This window comes from Tympanuchus pallidicinctus, unplaced genomic scaffold (assembly GCF_026119805.1).
Source record: "Tympanuchus pallidicinctus isolate F22 unplaced genomic scaffold, pur_lepc_1.0 scaffold45, whole genome shotgun sequence".
In the NCBI taxonomy this organism is placed as follows: Eukaryota; Metazoa; Chordata; class Aves; order Galliformes; family Phasianidae; genus Tympanuchus; species Tympanuchus pallidicinctus.
In genome coordinates, this window is record NW_026294764.1 from 593,668 (window position 1) to 614,531 (window position 20,864).

General features: G+C 51.2%; 1 protein-coding gene across 1 annotated transcript; it reads right to left on the reverse strand.

Moving 5' to 3' along the window:
• Positions 1-1,378: 1,378 nt before the first annotated feature.
• Positions 1,379-20,258, reverse strand: IPO9 (importin 9). Its single transcript, XM_052702544.1, has 24 exons — positions 20,093-20,258; positions 18,274-18,335; positions 17,645-17,731; positions 16,926-17,127; positions 16,469-16,557; positions 16,129-16,215; positions 15,603-15,722; positions 14,514-14,614; positions 13,617-13,675; positions 12,955-13,106; positions 12,184-12,282; positions 11,947-12,053; positions 11,136-11,275; positions 10,590-10,749; positions 9,855-10,081; positions 9,500-9,648; positions 8,478-8,606; positions 7,605-7,880; positions 5,872-6,038; positions 4,627-4,760; positions 4,209-4,328; positions 3,620-3,721; positions 2,818-2,894; positions 1,379-2,458 (listed from the first exon to the last, which is right to left on the reverse strand). The coding sequence occupies exons 1-24, from the start codon at positions 20,256-20,258 to the stop codon at positions 2,348-2,350; spliced, it is 3,123 nt and encodes a 1,040-aa protein (XP_052558504.1). The 3' UTR covers positions 1,379-2,347.
• Between the last annotated feature and the right edge of the window lie 606 nt (positions 20,259-20,864).

Below are 20,864 nucleotides of genomic sequence, written 5' to 3' on the forward strand. Positions count from 1 at the left end.
GACTACGGCTCCCGGCGTGCACCGCGCGGGGTCGACTCGGGGGCAGCGGAGGCCGCCGGGGGGTGCGGGGTCTCAAGTTCGAGGCCGCACAGCGCCGTTCTGCCCCGGACCGCGGCACGAAGGGGCGACCCCGGCCCCGCCCGCTCCCTGTGAAAAGAAAAGCGAGGCGGTTTCGTCCGTTAAAAGCTCTTATTCGTTGATACAAAAAAAAACACAAAAACAAACAAACCAAGGCAAAGAAAAGCAGAACAGCACTCGTGAGTACGCATGACGTCCCCTCGCAGTCACAATCCGGCCCGGTACCCAGCAGCTGCGCAGAGCAGACAAACGCCGCCCGCCCGGCGCCGCTTTACCCAAACACCGCCCGGCCCGCGCTGCTGCGCCCGCGCACCCCGCACCCAACGCACCGCGCTGCCGCACGTGGCGCTGCGGGCTTCGCCCTTCCCTGCCCGCACGTGGCGCTGTGACCCGCGGCCCCGCCGGGGGCGGGAGGAGAACGCGAGGAAGGCGGAAGGGCTGCCGGGAGCTGCAGCGGGCAGCGCGCAAAGCGCCGCTCAGCATTTGGGACTGCGGGCACAAAGAGCCTTGGGTTCTTTGCTGCGGACAGGGGATGGGATCGGCAGCACCGCGCCGCTCCCGTCTGTCATCCCGCTTAACGTGCCCAAAGGACGGCTGGAGCACAGCCGGCAGCGTCCCAACGCACGGAGCCCCAGCGCAGCTCCACTCCGCCCTCAACCAGACCCAGGGAAAGATGTGGCAGGGAAAGATGCCACAAATTAACGGCATGGAAACTTCTGGTCAGAACTTTCACCTCACCTGATAACAGTGAACGCAGACAGAGCCACACACAAATCAGTCCCTCAGGTTCTCGCAGAGCTGTTGGTACAGAAGCACTGAGGGCTCACACTGCTGCTGCAGCACCGCAGGGCCGCCAGCTCTGCCTGCTCTCCTTCATAGCACTGCAGCACGGAGCTATTTCCCAAAGGCACCCAACACGCTGTGCCATCTTTGTCTGGTAAGGAGTTAATTTGTCACCCCCTCCTGGTAAAAACCTGGAAAGCTGCACTCTAAATCAGACCAGCAGGATACACGATTACTCCTTGGAGGCTTTCAGATACAACTCAAAGCATGTCATTCCACAAAGGAACAGCAATACCTTTCTTAAGAAAGGAACCTCTACAGTGGGTCAGCCTTTCCCTTTAAGCAGATGCATCCGTTACAGGACTCCTTTTCAGTTTGGATGACTCCTGTGAAACATGCTAGCATCCTCAGGCAGCACACAGGGAAGGTTTCCTAGGGAGAAATACATCTGAAAAAGTGACTCTGGGAAACGAGTGCCATTTCCTTTTATGTCTGCTTTACAAGAAGGATACTGGTGTACATTTCAATAGTTTTATTTTCATCTTCCCCAAGGGGGAACCAAAGGCAGAGAGGTGTTGTGAGATACATCACGCCGTTCTTACGGGTAAATCAATTTGCAAACGTTATTTTACCACCCTATAAAAATACACACAGGAGTGTGAAGGAAGCAAAGCAGTTCAGAGTGGCTGTCATGGAGCACAGCTGTTCAATACAGTCGGTTTTCTTCCCCCAAAATGGTGGCTCCTTGTGCTCCGTAAATCCGACGCCTCCGGCAGCCACGTGGCACAGGAGCAGAACAGAGGCAGCTCCCCTCAGCATTTGCACACCAAGGCATTGGTACAGAACTGCTCCCGTGGGACCAGGCAGTAAACGTGAGCAACAGGAAAGAAGATATGCTCTGGTTTATTGTCTCAGCTTCCCATCCAGACTCCTGCAAACAGGTTCTGTAGCGCTCAGGCATCTCTGATAAGAGTCCATGGTTCTATAAAAAGATGGAGATATTTACCCTGTGTGCTGCACCAAGAGGAACCACCTTCCGAATGCCTGGAGATACGTCCAGGCGATGTGTGAGTGACCAATGCCCTGCTCAGTCCGGCTGTGCTGTGTGGAGCTCAGTTAAGTGCCTCTTCACAGGCAGAGACAGTTTGCTTTTAAAAATATTAAGGACACATTTTGCTTTTTTTTTTTTGCTTTTTTTTTTTTTTTTCTTTTTTTAAGAACTTCCTGGAAAGTTACTGTGGAAAATGAAAGTGCTCCCATGGTGAGACCAATGTGCAAAGCTCAACAGACTTCCGTCTTTGCTGCTTTCTGAGTATTCCTTCCCTTAGCAGATTTGTTAAGATGAGGCTCAATACGTCGCCACGAGGCCGTCATCCACCTCTAACACGCAGGTGGGCACCAGAGAACGTTTTATGTTTAGTCATAAAACATGGAATAAGCCAAGAAACATGGTTCAGATATGATCAGTGTGCTCTCTTGGGTGGGCTTATATGCCAATGGCCTGCAGCACTCGCTTTTCATTCTCATTGAGATGGTCTGAAAACATGGCATAGCAGGGCTGCTGTGCAAACTGACACAGGAAGTCAGTGAGATACGCCTGCAAGGGAGACAGAGAGCAGCAGTCAGCATCACCTCCTGGGAAAGCCTGCTTCTATCCTGCATCAAGACATGAACGTGAGCACACAGCAAGGAACAGAGGGGGCACAGAGGGGAAGGGCTGAGGGGGAGCTCACAAGGAGGAACAGAGGATGGCACAGGGCAGCAGCAGGGAATTATGTGAGCTCCCATCTCCACCCTGCTTCTGACTTCAGCAAAAAGCTGCGGAGCTCACGGATAAAAGTCTCACCTCCCTCTGCTTGAGAAAGTTCTGTTCATTCACAAGTTACAGACAGAGTAGGGAAAAACAGCTCAGGCATCATTTGATAAACATGAAAAAACCTCATTGCAGAGCATCACCTGGAGATCTATCTGGTAAAGAGGGTCCTTTAACGCATCTGGGTCATCCTCTTCATCATCTTCATAGTAGTCCTCATCTGTCAGAGGCAAGGCAGCCCGTTTTAACAACAAACAGAGCAGAACACCTCAGGGAGTGTTCTATTGGACTCTTGTTGAAACACAGCAACCCACATGTAGCTTCAGTGCTGCTGTGCAGGCAGTTCTGTACCCAGCACTGCTCCTGAACTTCTGTGGCTGGAAACAAAACTGCACCCTGGTACACAGGGGTCAAAGCCAGGGAACACAGGGCTGAGCTGAGCACACATGGGATGCTGGGGGAGCAAGTCTGTAGGGTGCACTGTAAGGTGCGCTGTATCTCAGTCCTGATCTTAGGTCAGGGCACCACACTTCCAGTTCTGTGCTCAGCAAGCAGCCTCCTTACCGTGTCAGCCTGCAAGGTTCTCTTTACTAAGACTGTATGCAAACTGGAGAGGAAAGCAGGAATATCATACGTGCTCCATTTCTTTATGCAGCACTTCTGTTTCAAGACCGCTCCACAAGCAAGTTCAGCCACTGCTGTGACGCTGCCATTCCCAGGTCACACCTACACCTCTGACACCAACTTTCCCTCAGCAGGAGCTCCTGCCTGTACCTCACAGCAGCACGAAGCCTGCAGAGCATTCAAACCCTCCTGTCTGAAACAAAACCCCACTTCTTCCCTCTGCCTCTCATCTCTGTTGCACTGCTGTCAAAGAAAGAGAACTCAGACAAGAATGTCGTCCCTGTTTTATCCCCAAGGAAGCAGTAAAAAGCTGTGACTTACCATACTTGTTTGTGGAAAGAATATCTGATAAGAACTGTCCTGCTAAGCCTTCATCTTCATCCTCATCCTCTTCCTGGTCCTCCCACATATCGTTGGAATCATCTGTTCAGAAAACAAACATTCCCAGACATAAACAACACCTGACAACAACAGCCGACAGCTGTGCAGAAAGCCTTGCTCTGCAGGGGCAAAGGGAGACCTGCAGCCATCACTGTCCCTCAGGAGGAAGAAACCAGACACCAAAGCAAGGGCAATTCCCTGCTGTAGTCAGATCCTGACTTCCAGGCACAACTCCACGTGTGAGGCCACCATTTCCCAATAATTTCCAGGTATAAGAAGACACCAAAGTGACTCATCCTCTGAATTACTACTTAAGCCTTTGTTTAACTACATACACCAGTTCACTGCAGGGGAGTCTAGACTCGACTACGTGCCGTTTAAGTATCCCTTCCAACTCCAAAGACTCTATGGTACTAATTACAGGTGTAATAGTTATTAGTGTCGGTTTCTTATTACTATAAATGCTTCTGAAGAGATTACAGAGTAGATCTGAGCCATTAAAGAGGAAAAATCAATCCCAGTGTTTCACCTTGACTCCAATCTGCAGTGGTCTGTCGAGATGCGTTTGCTTCCATTGCATTTGAGAGTTCATTTATTATTAATTTCAGGATTTTTACTAACAAAGGAATGTTTGTCCAGCGTTCAGGATCTGTAAGAGAAGAAGAAGATACGTTCATGCTGCTCCTCATGAGAAGTTGTTTGTGCCTAATTACAGACAGAAAGACCCTATCAAGAGCTGGGAGCACTAATTTAGGTGCTCAGAAGTCAGCAACTGGACCAGGCAGCACCTGAGCTGCTCTGTACCAACACTGATGCGTGGATTCGTTTTAACAAACCAACCTGCACCTCCTCTGGGAAATCCCTCCCACAGCTCTGTGTGACCTGGTGAGACCCCTCACAGCCCCACTGACAGAACAAAAAGGCAGGGCAGCAAAATCACGACTTACTTTTGGCAGATTTTGATCGTGTCCGTATTCCCTCATCCATATTAAATATTTCCTCTCCCTTCACCCTGATGTCCTGAAGCCGTTTGTCATCCGTGTTGATGCCGTACTGCAGGAGTTTGCACAGAGCAACTGAGCTGGGGAGCAGAGATTGGGACAATTAGGGATGGGGATCCCCTGCGCCGCCCGGCCCACCCAGCAGGAGGGACGTGGGAAGGTCCCCAGGCAGCCACCAGGTGCCCCTTCTGATCCCTGCCACCAAGAACAAGCGCTGCAGCTCTCCAGTTTCTCCTGTTTTACATTAAGATGTGGAACAGCCGCTTCTTCAACCCACCATCCACAGGACAGGGAGTGAGGAACACAGAGGGGTTAAGCCCCTCAGTGGGAGCCATTCGTTTTCCTTTTAGTAACTGCCGTTTCCCCAGGTCTGAACAGCAGGCTCTTCTGCAAAGGCTTCTCTTCATTACTCAGAAAACATCCAGCATCTCCTAATGCATCGTGAGCTCCTCTGCTGTAAATAACCCCAAATGGGGGCCTAGAACAGAGCACAGCACTGCCAAATCACCTGCACACAAACCACTGCCGTGCTGGATGACACACAGAGCTGTACAACAGACTTCACAATCCTGTCACCTGCAGCGCTGTGCCCCCACGGCCTCAGAGCACCCTGCACAGCTCTCAGCTCGCCCAGAATGGGAGGAATCACTGCTGAGCAACACAACAGAGCAAGCACAACTGCCAACAGTGCTGAGCATCCATCGACCGCCTCCATCGTTCTGACATTCATCTCTTTGACGTGCTGCCTCTCATTTACTTTGCTGACTCGTTAAATCAATGAGAAATCATCAAATTCTCTTAGGAAACCCTTCTACAGTGCCCCGACCTTCCACTGCAGCTTTTAATGAGAATTTCACGTCCAGAAACAATTCTTCTCATCCTGCTCACACAACTGCAGTGTCACAACCAGCCCCCTGCTCACTTGAGGCACCCCTTCCCACCTGGGCGCCCCTCTTCCAGCACAGAACACGGGGCAGCAATAGGAGCACTGAGGAACATCAGGGATTGCTCCAATTACCACAGCTCTCCTGAGCAGAACTGACAGCACAGGAAAATAATTCCTTTTGCCCAATGCAGGCGTAGCACTGCGAGTGTGAACCAGCTCCCCCTTCCCTCACACACAGCACGTTTAAGTGCAAGAGGATGATCAGCCAGCTGCCATTAAGGCACGGGTGCAGCAGAACATCCTACCTGACTTTGCCTTCATACTGCCCATAGAACAGGTGCTGCCTGCTCATCCATTCAGCCATCACAAACTCCAGGGCAGGCTTGCCTGTTGGTCCAGGGAGGCTGCACAGGAACTCCAGGAGTGGTTCCAGTTGTGAGTGAACCAAATGAGCAAACACCATAATCAAGGACTGCCAGGGAAAAAAAGGAAACATGAGCTGTACATTATTTAGGAGCTGAAAATGTTTTATCAAATATTCAAGAAATGGAGCGCCCTGCAGGAATGGAGATGGTGCTGACCGACCCCAGGAGGAAAAGTAAAACCATCTGCAAGATACAGTGTGCTACAAAAGCAGGAAAGGATACTGCTACCATCAGAAGTGATATCTGACCCACAAAAAGCAGGTCAGGAGTCCAATCAGGAGTCCATCTGCTCACACCCACGCCTCAAGTCAGCAAAGCTTCCTAATGCAGAGCTGAAAACAACATTGGGGAAAAAAAAAAGGAGAGGCTGCAGTGGCTTCCGACCACCAAAAACATCCCATGGCAAAGGCAGGCAGTGCAGGTACCCAACTCTGCTGGTCCAATGCTGTACACACAGCCCTGTGCACAAAGAGCTCGGAATGCTCACCATGCTAAGGCACAGAAGTTGCTTGTCCACAGCCATTTTCTCCACCCCAAGGTATTCCATCACCAGCACGTCTCCCAGCCATCACACCATAATGCAGCAGCACTTCTCCTGCTCTGAATCTCAAACTGCAAGCTTTAGGAACGTATTTACAAGACAGATTTACAGTCCTGCCCCTGCAGACCAGGACCAAACGTCAGCCCCTACGCTGAGGGCATCTGCAGGGGCTCCTTCAGGGGAAAGCTGTCCTACTGCAGACTCCCATCTCAGGCTAAGACAGAGAAGAAATCCAACATCACTGGGCGCTTGTTGTCTTCCACAGCTGCAGGGGCTTCACATGACTAGTTCAGATTTAAGCTTCTGCATCTTTTAAATCCCAAAATAGCCAAAGCAAGAGCCATTTTGCATGGCTATGAATGAACAGTGTTTCCAAGGGGGAAAAACTGAAAAAAATCAAGGCCTGCAGATGAACTCTGTGCTGATGCTGATGTTTCACTGTGTACTGGTTTGAAAAAACGCACCATTCAAATCAGAGCTACCCAAGATAAAAGGCTCAGAACAGATGAGTCTCAGCCAGGTTCTTCACCGAGGGCAGAGGGTCCTGGCAGCAATGCCTTCCCACAGCTGCTGCTCAGGAAACAGGGCATCAGCAGATGCTGAACTTTAAGGCACATACGAGAAAGAGAATTAACACTACTGGGATAAAATTATTCTGTAAACCATGCCACTAAAAGGAGACCAAGGCCAGAGCAGACTGATATCTCACCTGACCTCTGTCCTGATGCAGGCCAACTGCACGCCCCATCTCCTAATGCTCACCTGCTCTCAGCTCCAAGCTGTTCACACACATTCAGAAGCTGCCCTGCCACCACAGCCCTACTGAAGGTGCTCTCTGAAGGTTCAGTCCTTGCAAGCAAAAGGTCATGAGACTATTTAAGGTGCATGAAAGCTTACCAACAAGAGCCTGGCTTACCTGGTAATCCACACAGTGCTGGATGAGCAGAGCCAGCCATTTCCTGCCCACCTCACAGGGTATGCAGAACCCATGAACAATCAGGCACACACTTTTATTTTTCAATCTGTCAGTTTCTTTTCCCAGCACTTCCTCTCACCCTCCTGGGCTGCTCACCTGCATTACACTGAGTGTCTCTGCTTGTTGCATTTTGCTCAGGATGGCTCTCAGAATCTGGTCCAAGTTCTCTCCCAGCTCACTCCCTGCTTTGGAAATTAAAGTGGAGACCAGCCTGCCCACAAAGGCAGCAGTGAACTCTGAGGTCCTCGGATCCAGAAGCTGGCTGACCACCTGCATCACGTACCACAGCCCGTTGTGGCCCTGCTCATCGTGCCACTGTGCAATCTGCTCCAACGCCACGGAGACGTACGCACGCAGACACTCGCCACCGTTCTGTAAGAGAAAGGCACTCTGTTAGAATTTCCCTTTCCAAAGCCATCAGCAGGTAACAGCAAAACTGCTACCAAGCACAGCACAGACCAGCACTGCCCCTGTGAGCTGAATCCTTGCTCTCCCTCCATTCAGTACGTAAACCAACCAAAAGTTTATCTTCCCCTTCCCACTTAAATGTGCACACGAGAAGATGGCACGAAACAAGATGCAGGGGCTCTGCTCCTCATGCCTGAGAGCATTCCCTGCTGACAGCCTCTGCCATTCCTAGATGTCATGAGCATTATCATGGGGGAAGAAAAGCAGTGAGGTTTTACGTGCTCCAGAGCACTAACAGAAAAAAAACCAAACAGGGCAAGGCTGCCAGCCTGCTCACTCTGATCCTGCACATTACAGAATGATCTCAGCAGAAGTGACCGCAGGTCCCTGAACAGCAATGCTCTAATGACAGACTGGGCAGCAGAGCCTCCCAGGAGCTGATGATACAACTACTGGCAAACAAGGCCTGGGCTCCCTCGAAGGCTTTGCCAACTGTCTCATTTGCTCACTTCCCTCAAACTCTCCTGTCCCTGCAGCTCTTACCACTCCCTGCAGTGTTACCTGCATGGTAGCATTGTCGTCTGTGTTCAGGCTGCACTGAGCCACTGCAGGGAACGCTTGGCAGATCAGGAGCTGGGACAGAGGAGGTTTGGTGTTCCTCACGACTGTGGTTAATATATCAATAGAAGTCTGAAAGGAAACCACAAACAAAAGCACTGTCACAACAGCAGCCACAGTACACAAAGTCAGCATTGCAAGCACTGCAGTCACGAGCAGGAGGGATGCGACCCAGCACTGCCATCACACCCTGATGTCACACACAGCAATACTTCAGTTATTTTAAAAGCCACGCACCCAGAGCCTCTGAAATTGCCATGGACACACGGTGCTGTGTGCTGTGCAGGGCAGTTTAAACACTAAGAGTGGTGTAAAACCACTCAGTGTGGCAAACAGCTCCACAGGGATGTACGTGATCCCGACAGTGATCAGTGCAGCCAGAGAATCCTCCTTGCTGATTTGTTCCAGTTTATCTTGATCTGCATTTATTTTAATCACCTACTAGTGATTGCTACAGCAATACTGATCAATATGCAGGTTATAAACATTTTTATTAAGATATTTATGGGCTTAATTTCATACAATCATTCTATGAGTCAATGCTCAATCTTTTCTAAGTGGACTTCTTAAAGAAACAACAAATGTTACAGTTTATCTCCAGCAATTTAGACATGTGACACATAAATCAGAAAAAAACTCAGAGGAAACCACAAGGAACAGTTGTGTATTCTGCTGGAGAATGCAACACCATTCAGGAGTGACTGTCACTGGTGAAACTTGACTACGGCACAGCAGAACAGCTGGGGACAAACTGCAGGGAGTGAGGAAGTCCACAGAGCACATTATTTTGGAAACATCTCCCCCCAGCTGCATTTTGCTTCTCTCCATAAAGACAAATCTACCAAACACTGAAGTCATTGTTCAAAGGCATTTTAAAGCAATTTTCTACTGCAGAGCAGCCATCCGTTATGTTAAAGAACAGGGAATCGGTCCCAGCTCAGACCAGGTACCACCACAGCACTTACTGCACAAAGCCCTGCTGGGATCTTGTCAGCAGGGGCCTGCATGATGCTGACAAGAGTTGGTATTAGCCTCATCTGCATTGGACCCTGGCAGGCTTCTATCTGAGCCAGCTCCTTAAAGATATCTTGGGCAAGAGAAGCAACAACTGGATCTGGAGAGAGAAAGCACCATTTACTCAAACTACCAAACACCTCAGTTTTTGCTACTGCTATTTCAAACTGGCACAGCAGCTCTTTCCCTGCTAGCTTTACAGCAAGGATCAATGTTCATTCATTTCTGGCTTATTACACGTTCAGCACAGCCATAATCCTGATCAGGATCCATGAGCAAAGCCAACCGCGGGACCTGAGCACCCACCATTGCTGTACTTCAGAAAGATGGCGATGGTGAAGGGGCAGATCTTGTTCTCCACACTTGCTGTAAATGCTGGGTCCACGGTGCAGACAATGCACAACGTTTCCATCACCAGGTTGAGCACCTCTGAGCTGAACTGCGTTGCCAAATGGATCAGACCATCAAGGATGCTGGGAAGGAAAGGCTGCAACACGTGGGTGCTCTCAGAGATCTTCAGCTGGTCACAGTAGCTAGACATGATACAGAAATGCACACAGAAGGCATGAAGTGTTTTATATACGTATCACTGGGTTAATCATAGATGGGTATTTCACCCCCCTGTTCTGTCAATTGGCTCCTCTAGCACCTCTCCCCACCAGTACACTTCTTCCTTCATCCCTCAACTTTGTTATTGCCCTGATCTGTCCCACAAGGACACATTCTGTTAGTCATACCTGTGTCTGCACAGCACTAACCATGGTTTCATTTCCATGCTTGTCACCAGCATCCATTTCTGCTTCTAGGTGGGACTGTGTCTATTATAACACTGTGCTGTACATAACCTTGAACCTCAACTTCTTATTCCTCATCAGAGTTACTCTGCTTCGAACCTGCTCACTTAAACTTCTTACACTGATACTTCATTCATTCCATGCCATCACTTCCACAGTCTGTACAGGAATTTTATATTTTGATGAACAAGCTTTAAAAATGTGATTTCTAACACAGATCCCTGAGGTTTGGAGTATCTTTGCTTACCCCCAGATAGCTCTGACTGCAGAGATTCGGACAGAGGGCGGCTGGGTTTCATGCAGACCACTGACTGTGGCTTGCAGGAACTGCTGGATGAGCTCTGGGGACATGGCCACTGTGAAACGGCTGGCGGCCCACAGGGCCCGGCCCAGGAGGAAGGGGGACACTGAAACAAAGCAGGACAGAGAGAGTTCCATGAATTTGAAGTCAGAGCTGCTTCCATCCGTCAGCCAAAGTTTTGCCATCCCAGCAGGAAAGTCGTTAAATGATAAACAGTTTCTCAAAGTTCAATTATTTGCAAGGACTTCTGTCAACTTCTCCGACCTCCCTGCGTGCTGAGGGAGCACCATCCAGGAAGCAGAAGTGCACAGAGCTCCCACTCACGGGATCCTCCTCCCCATGAGCATCAGCCTCAGCTTACAGAAAATGTGGAGCTGGCTCTGCACAGCACACACACACACACACACACAAACACACCACACCTGCACTCATACGAAGTTTCCAAGCTCTGGCACTCAGCTGCATCGTGGCCAACAGCCAGGACTGGCATACCTGAAAGGTTGAGGTCTGCCAGAACAACGTTGGTCAGGAAGCCATGCATATCAAAATGGATTCGGCCGTTCTTCACGCTGTCTGTAATAATGGACTTCACTGAGCCCAGGGCCAGCATACAAGCTTCGTGTATTTTCCACCTGTAGAAGAATCCAGATGCTTTTAGGCTTTTCTGCCCACCATCACCCCGAGAAACAAATCAAGAATTTGAAGGAAAACCATTCAGATCTTTTTCTCTAAGCTGACACAATTACCTACTTGATCCCAAAGCAGAAACAAATGAACATTCACAAAACTCTGCAGTGTGGGGACTCGGAATCCCAGCCAGCACAGGCAGCATTCCCAGTCCCTTTTCATAGTTTGGGTTAAAAAAAGGCTGCTGCTTGTACCACTTTCCCCCTCCAGAATAAATAAATAAACAAAGACTTTGTTCTGAAGGATTAAAGGACTTGTTCTGCAGCCTCCAACTCATCTCAGTTGATTATTCCATGTGCAGAAGCACCGAGAGATGCCTGAAATTCTGAGCCCACTTCACTGAGCAGAAAGAGAAGGTTCTGCTCCCTGGACACAACGAGCAACACTTCACAACCACGTGCAGGGCAGGGAAGGAGGAGCCTGGGCAGACACCCGGTGAAGGGTTTGCACAGGAAGGTTTGTGCATCTGGCCTGAGAAATCCCCTGCTCTCTTTTTCTTCTCCTGATCAGTTCTCAGATTTCATCCTTGCCCATCAGCAGCAGTGCCACAAACACTTGACTGCCCTCAGGACTACAGAACCCACTGCTGCAACTCCTTGCTGTCCCATCTCCTCACCAGTGCTCAGCACCGCTGTTCTTGGCCTGCTCAGCTTCCTGTAGGTGCCTCGTAGCTGCTGCAGCCAAAGCACTTGCACTCTCATTCTGGAAATCAGCAGCCACAGCCTGTGCAGAGGAAACAATCACGTTTAGTTGTAGACTTTTAAAGGCAGGCTTTCCTCCAAACACTCAAAATGAAGCTAAATGTATCGCTCTCATTCTTTGGTTGCTTCTAAGCATGGAATGTTTTTCATACCAGCAACAGATCCTGAGCAGCAATCCTCACTGTATAGGAAAAAGTGTCATCATCTTCATCCTCCACAAACTGCTGGGGATTTGCAGTCCAAACCTTTATCTGAAACACAAGGACAAGGAGAACAGGGAGGATAACAACAATGATTCTTACATGCTGTTGCAATAATCTTTGAAAAGAAGAGGCCCTCTCTGTTCTCAGCCCATCTTGCTCCTCTGCCCCTCATCTGAAATCAGTTTCACAAACTCACGACTGAGCTGAGATCAGTGCTACACAGCTTCATTTACAGATGAGAAATGGGAGAAGCAGATGAAGCTTTAACAGATGCCTGTTTTTATGCATGCCTACCTAAACAAGACCAACAGAAGATGGCTTTCAGGCTTGGGAGACCTGGAAGCACAAAGAATAGCCATGAAAACTATGTCACACCACTTGCCCAATCCTTTCCCTATCGCTGTGGTGTGGCCATCCATTTCAGTTTGGTAACCTCCATGTTCACAGCACATTCCTCCACTGCTGCACACGAGGTGCTACTGACAGGAACACCTGGATGCTGACAAATTGATGGAACAGCACAGAACCACGAAGGCTGGAAACGACCTTTAAGATCATCCAGCCCAAGCACCCACCTACCAACAAAGCTGTCCACTAAACCACATCCCTGAGTAACCATGTTAGCTTACAGCAGCTTCCATGCACTGAACACTTCCTAGGACACTAATTGGTTTAAATCTCTTATCTCATTTGCTTCCTACACAAGACAAACTTGCTCACCTGCTCCTCTGTGATCTGCATGTAAAGAAGGATGTAGTAGATCAGCTCTGGCAAAGCCTTCTTCACTGTGCTCTTAAATTTGTTGTTTTCCAACAAGGCATGAACAAACTCAAATATGCTGAACACCAGATTTTCAAATCCCAACACTTCACCTGAACAAAGAAAGGAAAAAAAGGACCATGACTCCAAATGCCAACATGCACAGTAGTATAAACTTGGTGTCAAATACAGTTACAGACTTCCAGGCTGTCTGATGGGGTAATGGCTGTTCTTGCTCCTGGACCAGCAAGGGCAGCAGCAGCCCTGGGAGGACTCTGACTCGATCACCTTCTGCTCTCTTCCCACATCACTGCACACCCCTCACTAAAATTTATCAAGCCCAAAATAAAACCTGTTTGGTTTTCTTTTGTCCCATCAGTTTTACCTCAAAACTGCTGCAAAACTCACTCCTGGAGTCGTTAGAAACCTTAAGTTATGCAGCTTCACTGATCACAGCCACATGAAACTTAGAACAGCGTCCATCACTTCCTTCCAACACTGTAAATGTACATTAAGCATGAACTCCCGAGGTGTTTCTGCAACTGCTTTGACAACAGTCATATTCAGGTGAGTCCACTCCTCTTCAAAAGGGGACTCAGGAGTGCAGTTCAACAAGTTCTTACCATCGGAATCCACAGGATCCTCCACCTCTTCTGTATAATTTACTTCTGTTCTCACATAAGTAGATGAAGTTAAGTAAACAAGTATGTTTCTAAGATGCATCTGGGAATTAAAAATCCTAATAATGACTATGCCTTCTTTCTTAGGAACGTGGGTTGCACACAGTGCTGTGTTTCGAGCAGAAGATGAGCCCTGGGATCTCCTGCCCAGCTGTAGAAGCCACTTCTCCACCACCTGACAGCAGCCCTGGGCGACTCCATTCGCACACACCAAATCCTCCATGGAAACCCAAAGGTTCCCCCACACTACAGCTCTGCCACACTGAATCCACTCAGACTCAGCCCAGCAGGGCACAAGGAGCTCATTCTGCACCTCCGTGCTCCCAGTGGTGAGGAGCCACAGCAGCACAAACCTGGGGCGGACGTGGAAGATCTGCCCTGTCAGTTTGCACGTAGCACGAAAACCCCAGAACATCTCTTTAACATTGCAGGCTGCCCAGCAAAGTAATGACTGATAACATTTAAAAGGCAAATTCAGCTTCAGCAGCAAACGTAACCAGTCATTACTGCTGCAGCAAGGGATAAAGCAGGTTCTCCTCTGAAGTCTCACTATGAGGCATTGTTTGAAGAAGGCAATTTTCACTGAAGAGCACCAGAGAGAATGCAGAGGTTGGCCACAGTTCTGCAGCCAGCATGATGTGGGTGCTCCCATGGTTTACTGTAAATGACTCAGGCCAAAGGAACCTCATGGAGCCCAACTGAAATACCCACAGGATCTCCACAGCAGATTCCTGCATTGCTGGTCATGGTCTCACACTCCTCAGCCTCGTTCAATCCTTACTGGGCACAAGATATTTGTCTTGTCCTACTCCAGTTAAAAGCATTCAGTGCAAAGGATATAAGGCAGCACTTTCTGTAAGGGTGTTCCACACGATGGGCAGGATCTGCTGCATTGAGGACACCATGTGCTTCGGGTAGTTCTTCACCAGCGCTGTCACAGCCTGGAAGCACAAGGAGCAGCAATCAGAAGGGAAACCAGGGAACACCACCAAAACCAGCTCACGGGCTGCACTTCCACCACCAATGGAAATAATCCCAAGTCGTGCTGGGACTGCTCTCGAGAGATAGGGAAGAAAAAAAGGCACCTTTCTGTTGTTTACTTCTCAGTACTTTGCTGAGAGGAAAGAAAAAAAAAAAGATCTTGCAGCTGGTTGAAAATGCATTACCTGCATTACCAAAAACGTCTCCATTCTTTCTCCTGCTGCCCCTGCACTTCAGGAGCTCCTGCAATCATCTTATCTGCTTAACCAATCCCTTGAGTTTTCTCATTTCTGCATTACAATGACTACAAAATGCACTTTCCTGGAAGGAAAGGCAATTTATAGGTCTTATACCTGAATTCCTTTTGCCTTAGAAAATTGCTGTCATTAGTTTAGAAGCCTTAAGCGACAAACCCACAGGTTGCCCTGAGCACCCAGCCAGAACACTGCTCCCCTCATAGAGCTGCTGCCATCCATCAGTGGCTGCTGCAGCACTGCTCCCCTCCCTGAGGAGAGGCACAGCAGGGGCAGCCATGGATGCAGTGCCACAGTGCTGCTGCCTTGAACAGGACCACAAAAGCCAACCTAACAGCTGCCCTCTGAACACCACACCAGCACCCTCCTGCACCTTCCTGCATTTAATTTCTTGGCTCAGGAGCAAAGCTAATCGTTATGACAGACTGTATGCTTCTTTACAGTAACTGCAGTATGATTTTGTTCAAGGAACACAGCTGTCCACCTTCACCCAAAACCTGCAGCCCAATAATGCACCACCACACCCCTATGGAGCTCCCCACACGTCTTCAGTGTAGGCACAATTCTGTGTTTCAAAACTGCGTGGCACTGGGAGCCAGAAAGCTTCACAACACACAGCACTCGGCCCTCTCTCCTTCCCAGCACACCTGGCAGTGCTTACTGCCATTGTTCCTATCAGTATTAACCAACTTACTTTCAGGACTTCCATCTTAAATCCACTGTCTGATGTGGGTCCGTCAGGCATCTGCAGGGCCTGAACAAAAGCCTCTGTGAACTGCTGCACCACGGGGAATATCAGGACTTTGGCTGCACCCTGGTTAAAAATCAGTGCAAGCAGAGGTGAGTTCCAGGCAACAGATCTCTGTCTGACAGGAAAGCAAAGGGCCACCCTGTGCTCAGCAAACAAGTGCTGCCCCAGGCACCAGAGGCTCCTCCAGGGATTCCCAAGCAAAGTTCTGGGCCTCGTCTCCTCCCCAGGCTGATCCCCTCCCTCCAAGCTGCCCCTGCACGTCTGTTAAACTCAGTTATGGAAACCAAGCACAGCATCAAAACGTGCACAGAAAGCAGGGAGCTGGCAGCTCTGCGAGCAGGAAGTGACACCCACTCCTCCAGATTACACCTGGCACCATGGAATTCTCCTATCTTTCATTTCCAGGTTACGATTTAGAGCCTCACTTCATTTCCATTCAATATGTGTTGCAGGATAGGTGAAATCTTGCCTTTTCCAGTTCCTCCATGTTACAGATCATATGGGCACACGTGGTAAATATCTCCACTGCACGTGACCTCGTGCGAATACCATACACCTGTAAAACAGCAGACAGGGAACAGCAGATGTTTTTAAGTGATTTTTTTTTCCTGCTTTATTTGATTCCCTTTTATTTCATTATTGGCTTTAACATTTCAGCTGAAACGTTAGCTGTCACGAATGAGCACAGCACAGAGGAAACACTTTAAGTCTTACCATGGCACAGCTCAACCTCCACATCTGCTGTTTCTTTGCTCCAAGAAACATTCCCACCAATGCAACTCAGTACCCATTTAAGAGTGAAGATGTACCTCAGCCATTGTGAAGATTTTGTACATCTCTGGGAGAATAACAGGAGCAACGTGTGGCATCTGTGTGTCCGTCACTTCCCGCGTAAACTCTGCAGAACGGAAAGCAAGGGGACTTAGAAGAAAACAAACCCAAAACAACAACATAGAGATTGCTGGGAAACGAACTGCTTCGTGCTCGCCTACAGCAGCGCCGGCTGTTCTACCCACAGCAATCCCTGAGGGACAGCAGAAACGTCATGCTGAAAGTGGCACAGCTGAGAGCAGGGAGTTACAAAGCAGCCCGCAGCACAGAGCCTGACGCTGCGCTTCCTCAGCTCCCAGCAGCAGCCAGCAGGCACCGAGCCCTGCGGAGCAGCAGCAGCAAGTTCTAGCTCCATTTGCAGTACAAAGGGACAGAATGCTGTGGTAAGGAAAAGCCTGCAGCACCTCCTCGGGGCGCCCTGCTGCGTGCACGTACCTGTCAGCACTCTCATGGCTCCATGCACCGCGTTCACATCTCCACTAACCAGCATCTCCATCAGGAGGTTGAAGAGCTCGGGCCAGGCTTCGGGCCAGTCCCAGTGTGCCACTGCTGACACTGCGTAGGCAACACTGGAGCGCACTTTGCTGATGGATTCTCTCAGCCCGTTGGGCAGGAGCTCTCTAATAGCAACTTTTGCCTGTAGAGAAGCATAGCGTTTAGCAGAACATCCCCAGTCACAGGACAAGCTGCTCAAAACCAAGTCATGGCACCTGACCGTATCCTGGTACAGCTTCACTGTCAGGTTTACAAAACAAATGCTCAGCAGAGGACTAAACCTGGCAGACTGCATTCTGTGTTTCTGTGTAGGGAAGGCTGCTGGGTGTGCTGCAAGGCAGCTCTCTCCTCAGGCAAAGCCCTCCGGCAGGCACACAGCAACTGCCTTCCCCAGCTCAGAGCTGCATGAGGTGGGATGCAGACACGGATGAAGGACACCCTGGGCTCATTGATACAAACGCTGGTTCCAATGTCAGGGCCTGCGTTTGCTTTCTTTGTAAGGTTTGGGTGGAGGAGAACCAGGCACCCAGCCCCAAAGGGACAGAAGGAAAAAGGGCAGCGCTTCTGGGGCACCAGTCCCAAGACCTGTTTCAGGGAACCAGGTAATATTCTTGACAGATAAAGCATCTTAAATCAGGAATCAAGAAGCAAAGCCTTACCCTCTCTGTGGTCTCTGGAGGTCTAAACTTTTCTGACTGAGAACACCAGTGAGTTTCCACATACTGCTTCAAAATGACAGATGCTAGCTGCATTAGAAGAGAGGTCACAAATTAGGAACAAATCTCACAACCACAGCACACTGCTTTTACCAGAATGCAAGTCTTTGCCAAACTGCTGTAAAAGCCACAGCAGTAAAAAGCTGAACTGATGGCCACTCCTTGCACAGCGACAGCCTACACAGCACTGACACAAGAAGGCTGCTATTTCTCACCTCTACAACAGCACGAGGTATGGGCCACATCGCAACCACAGAAACACAGAACCTAAACCTCCTTTTCGAGGAGGAAAACACCAGCAGGAAAAGCTGTGGCAGACAGAAGAGGATTTCTGCTGCTGGTGCCCACTGCACACAGCCAGCACCACGCAGCCCAGCAGCAGGCTGAGCGGCCCCAAAAGCGCTGCTTCCAGGAAAGGAAAGGTCAGCACACCTGGATATGCTGAAGGAACGAGTGACAAAGCCACAGATACCCAAGGGAAAATGCAGGGACAAAGGCAAACCAGCTCTGGCTCCCCCAGGACACAGCAGGATGCCCCACAAACTGCAGCGCTGCCCTGGCTGTGAGCTCACCTGCCGGATGGCCAGCGCTCCCTGCGGGTCCACAGTCAGCTCTGCCAAATGGACACCAAACTCTGCAACACAAAATAAATGTTTGTGTCAGAACTTTCATTCCCACACAGAGAAACTCACCAAGATTTTTGGAGGAAGCCACAATACCAATGGTGTGACTCATCCGTGGGAAGGAGAAGACAATTCCAGTGCAGAGCTTCTCAAATGAATCACTGAGCATTCATTCTCCCCTGTGCTCCCTGCACAAACTTTGTTTGTTGTCTCAGCATCTCACTTCTTTCTCTCACGGGTAAAAACGTTGCAACTCAGGTTACCAACAAGTACACTCTGAGATGCACTCGGTTTAAACTCCCCTTAACTGCAGCTGGAACTGTTCCTCCCTGGGCCAGGGCAGGGCTGTGAGCACTGCTGGGGCTGGGGGTGTCCCTGTGCACGGCAGGCAGTGGGACCAGATGGCCTTCGAGGGTCAGGGTTAGAACTCAAACCGTTCTGCAACTCCATGAATCTAATGGCTGCACTGCCCTTGTTTTTGCTGTCAGTGTTGTATCTTTAAAACATGCTTAATGACAGCCGTATTTCTGGTTTCTTTACAGCACTTTAAAGCACTCCTGATTCACGTGATCTACGTTTCTCTCCCACAACAACACGGAGCTGGCAAACACAATGCTGCTCTTGCTCCTCCTCTTGGCATCTGCAAAGAGGATACAGCTCGCTCCTCCCGTGCTCCTTGACTCCCAACAGCACAAAGTAATGCAGATGAAGGGATCCCAGCCTGGCAGTCCTCACCAAGGTCAGCAGCCCCGACCCACACAGCCTGAATCTCTCCCATCCCCTCCGGTTTGGTGCCACGTGCAGCTCCATGGGAGCAGCCTGCGGAGCTTTCCCCAGGTGAAGGAGTTAAAGCACCCACAGCAGAGCTGCGATGTGCTGGGGAGGTCAGCAGCAAAGCGCTGGGAGACCCCAGGATATCTGTAACACAGTGATAAAGTGAACGTGTAGATGACAGGGTTTGGACTCAGTGATGCTCTCAGATTCCTCCCAACTCGTTTTATTCTGACTCCATTCCTCATCCTCTGGATCTCCTTTACCCACAAAGCACAGTCCTGCTGCGTTCCTGCACATCCTACAGCACTGCCAGACCTGCACAGCTGCACCAGCACCATTACCTGCCCAACAGCCGTGGTGGCAACAAACTCATCTCCGTGTGCTGCACCACAAACGGCTCAACGGGAGCATCGCACACAGATCGCAGCAGGGAACCTTCCTGCCACACCGCCTGCCTTCCCCTCATCGCCTCGCGTCCATTGGGAGCAGTCACCGCACAACCCCCGGGCAGACCCAGCCTCACATCGTCCTTGTCTTTTACCACAAGGCTCCTCTGAGCTCAAGTTCAGGAGCACAGAGACCTTCGAGCACCACAAAGAACCCTTCAGAGTAGGAAAAGCCTCCGCGAGGAGCGGAGAAGCGCCGGGAGTGCCTGCAGGACACGGAGTGCAGCTCCATGCACAGCACTGCGGCTGCACGAACCAGCACGGAACCTTCAGGGCTGAGGAGGCCGTGCAGACCCCGCGGTGCCGACAGCACTCTGTACAGCACAGCGCAGCACAGCACAGCACAGCACAGCACAGCACAGCACAGCACAGCGCTGCCCCACGTGCAGACTCCCGCTGAGGCCCCGAGGGCTCCGGTGCGGCGGCTCCACCCCCGCGGCCCTACCGGCTGCCCGCCGCCCTCCCGGCCGCGCGGCCCGGCCCCGACGCTCCCCGCGTTCCCCGGCGGCCCGCAGTTCGGCCGCCCTCCCGGCCCGGCGCTCACTCACCCTCCGTCACCTCCAGCACCTTCACCTGCTCCTCGGCGGCGGCGCGCACCGCCTGCACCGGGCACAGGATCCCCGTCAGCGTCTCCACCAGCGCCTCCTTCAGGCCCTGCGCCACCGGCCCCGGCCCGCCGCCCCCCGGCCCTCCCGCAGCCGCCGCTCCCGCCATCGCCCCCTCGCGCTCCGCTCCGCCGCCGCCGCGCGCGGGATACGGGGCCGCCGCGCGCCAAACGCACGCACGCACGCGCGCCGCGTCGGGACGTCACCGCGCGCAGCGCCCCCGGCGGCGGGGAGGACGAACGGCGGCGGGGCCGCCCCGTGCGCGCGATGGGCGGGGCTGTGGGCAGCAGCTCAGCGTCGCTCCGCCCCCTGCCGCCATCGGACCGCGCGACGGCACTTCCGGCGCGGAGGCGACGAGAGGCCGCGGCTGCTGCCTCCGCTTCCGTGGAGGGAAACGCGCGTGTCCGTGCGCCGCTCCTCGTATCGCGGTACGGCGGCGTTTCCTTCGGCCCCCCCGTGCCGTTCCTCGCGGCGCTCCGTAGCACCGGAACGTGGCCGCTTTGGGCTTTAATTCACGAACTTTTGTTCCTACGCAGCGTCGTTCGCGGGGTCCGGCGAAGCCCCGCAGCCGCGCCAAATCCCTGAGCGGCGGGGCGGAGTTTGTGCGCATGGCCGCCCCCCTTCCTCCCCCCCAACCGCGCCGCTCCGATTTTGGGGGCGCTTTGCGGATGAACGGATTTTTTTCCTTTGTTTTGGGCACCACGAAGCCTCAGCA